Source organism: Nanorana parkeri, unplaced genomic scaffold (genome assembly GCF_000935625.1).
Source record: "Nanorana parkeri isolate BGI_ZX_2015 unplaced genomic scaffold, ASM93562v1 scaffold2113, whole genome shotgun sequence".
In the NCBI taxonomy this organism is placed as follows: domain Eukaryota; kingdom Metazoa; phylum Chordata; class Amphibia; order Anura; family Dicroglossidae; genus Nanorana; species Nanorana parkeri.
Genome location: NW_017308381.1, coordinates 50,958 through 51,346, shown reverse-complemented (window position 1 = coordinate 51,346; position 389 = coordinate 50,958). Strand labels below are relative to the sequence as shown.

Sequence of the window (389 nt, the reverse complement as noted above, 5' to 3'; positions counted from 1 at the left end):
AGGACGGAGGTCAGATAGAAGACTGAAGGGGAGGACGGAGGTCAGATAGAAGACTGAAGGGGAGGACGGAGGTCAGATTTTAGAGGCCGAGTAGGGAGTGGAGGTTTCTGATCTCTGTCATCACTCTTTGGTCTCTTTTTAGTGGAGGATTTGGAGGCCGAGGAAATTAAACCTGAACCAGATTTATCTTTCATCCCGAATTATCTCTCCAACCCGCCTTTCCCGTTCGGTTACGCCCGCGACAGCGCGGTGAAGCAGGAGGCCGCCCCCGGGGCGTTCTCTGAGAACGGAGGTCCGCACGTAGCCCCGCCCCCCCCGAGCTTCCCTCTGCTCAGTAACGGGGGGGAGAACATCCACCTGGCGGCGGCGAAGAAGGACGACACGTTCCC

At 57.8% G+C, this 389-nt stretch overlaps 1 protein-coding gene across 1 annotated transcript in view; it reads left to right on the top strand.

Moving 5' to 3' along the window:
* ANKRD40 (ankyrin repeat domain 40) overlaps positions 1-389 on the top strand; it is a 6,794-nt gene that overhangs the window by 659 nt on the left and 5,746 nt on the right. Inside the window, exon 2 of the mRNA XM_018572714.1 lies at positions 143-362. Within this exon, the coding sequence (XP_018428216.1) occupies positions 143-362 (220 nt within the window). The remainder of the gene's footprint in view (positions 1-142; positions 363-389) is intronic.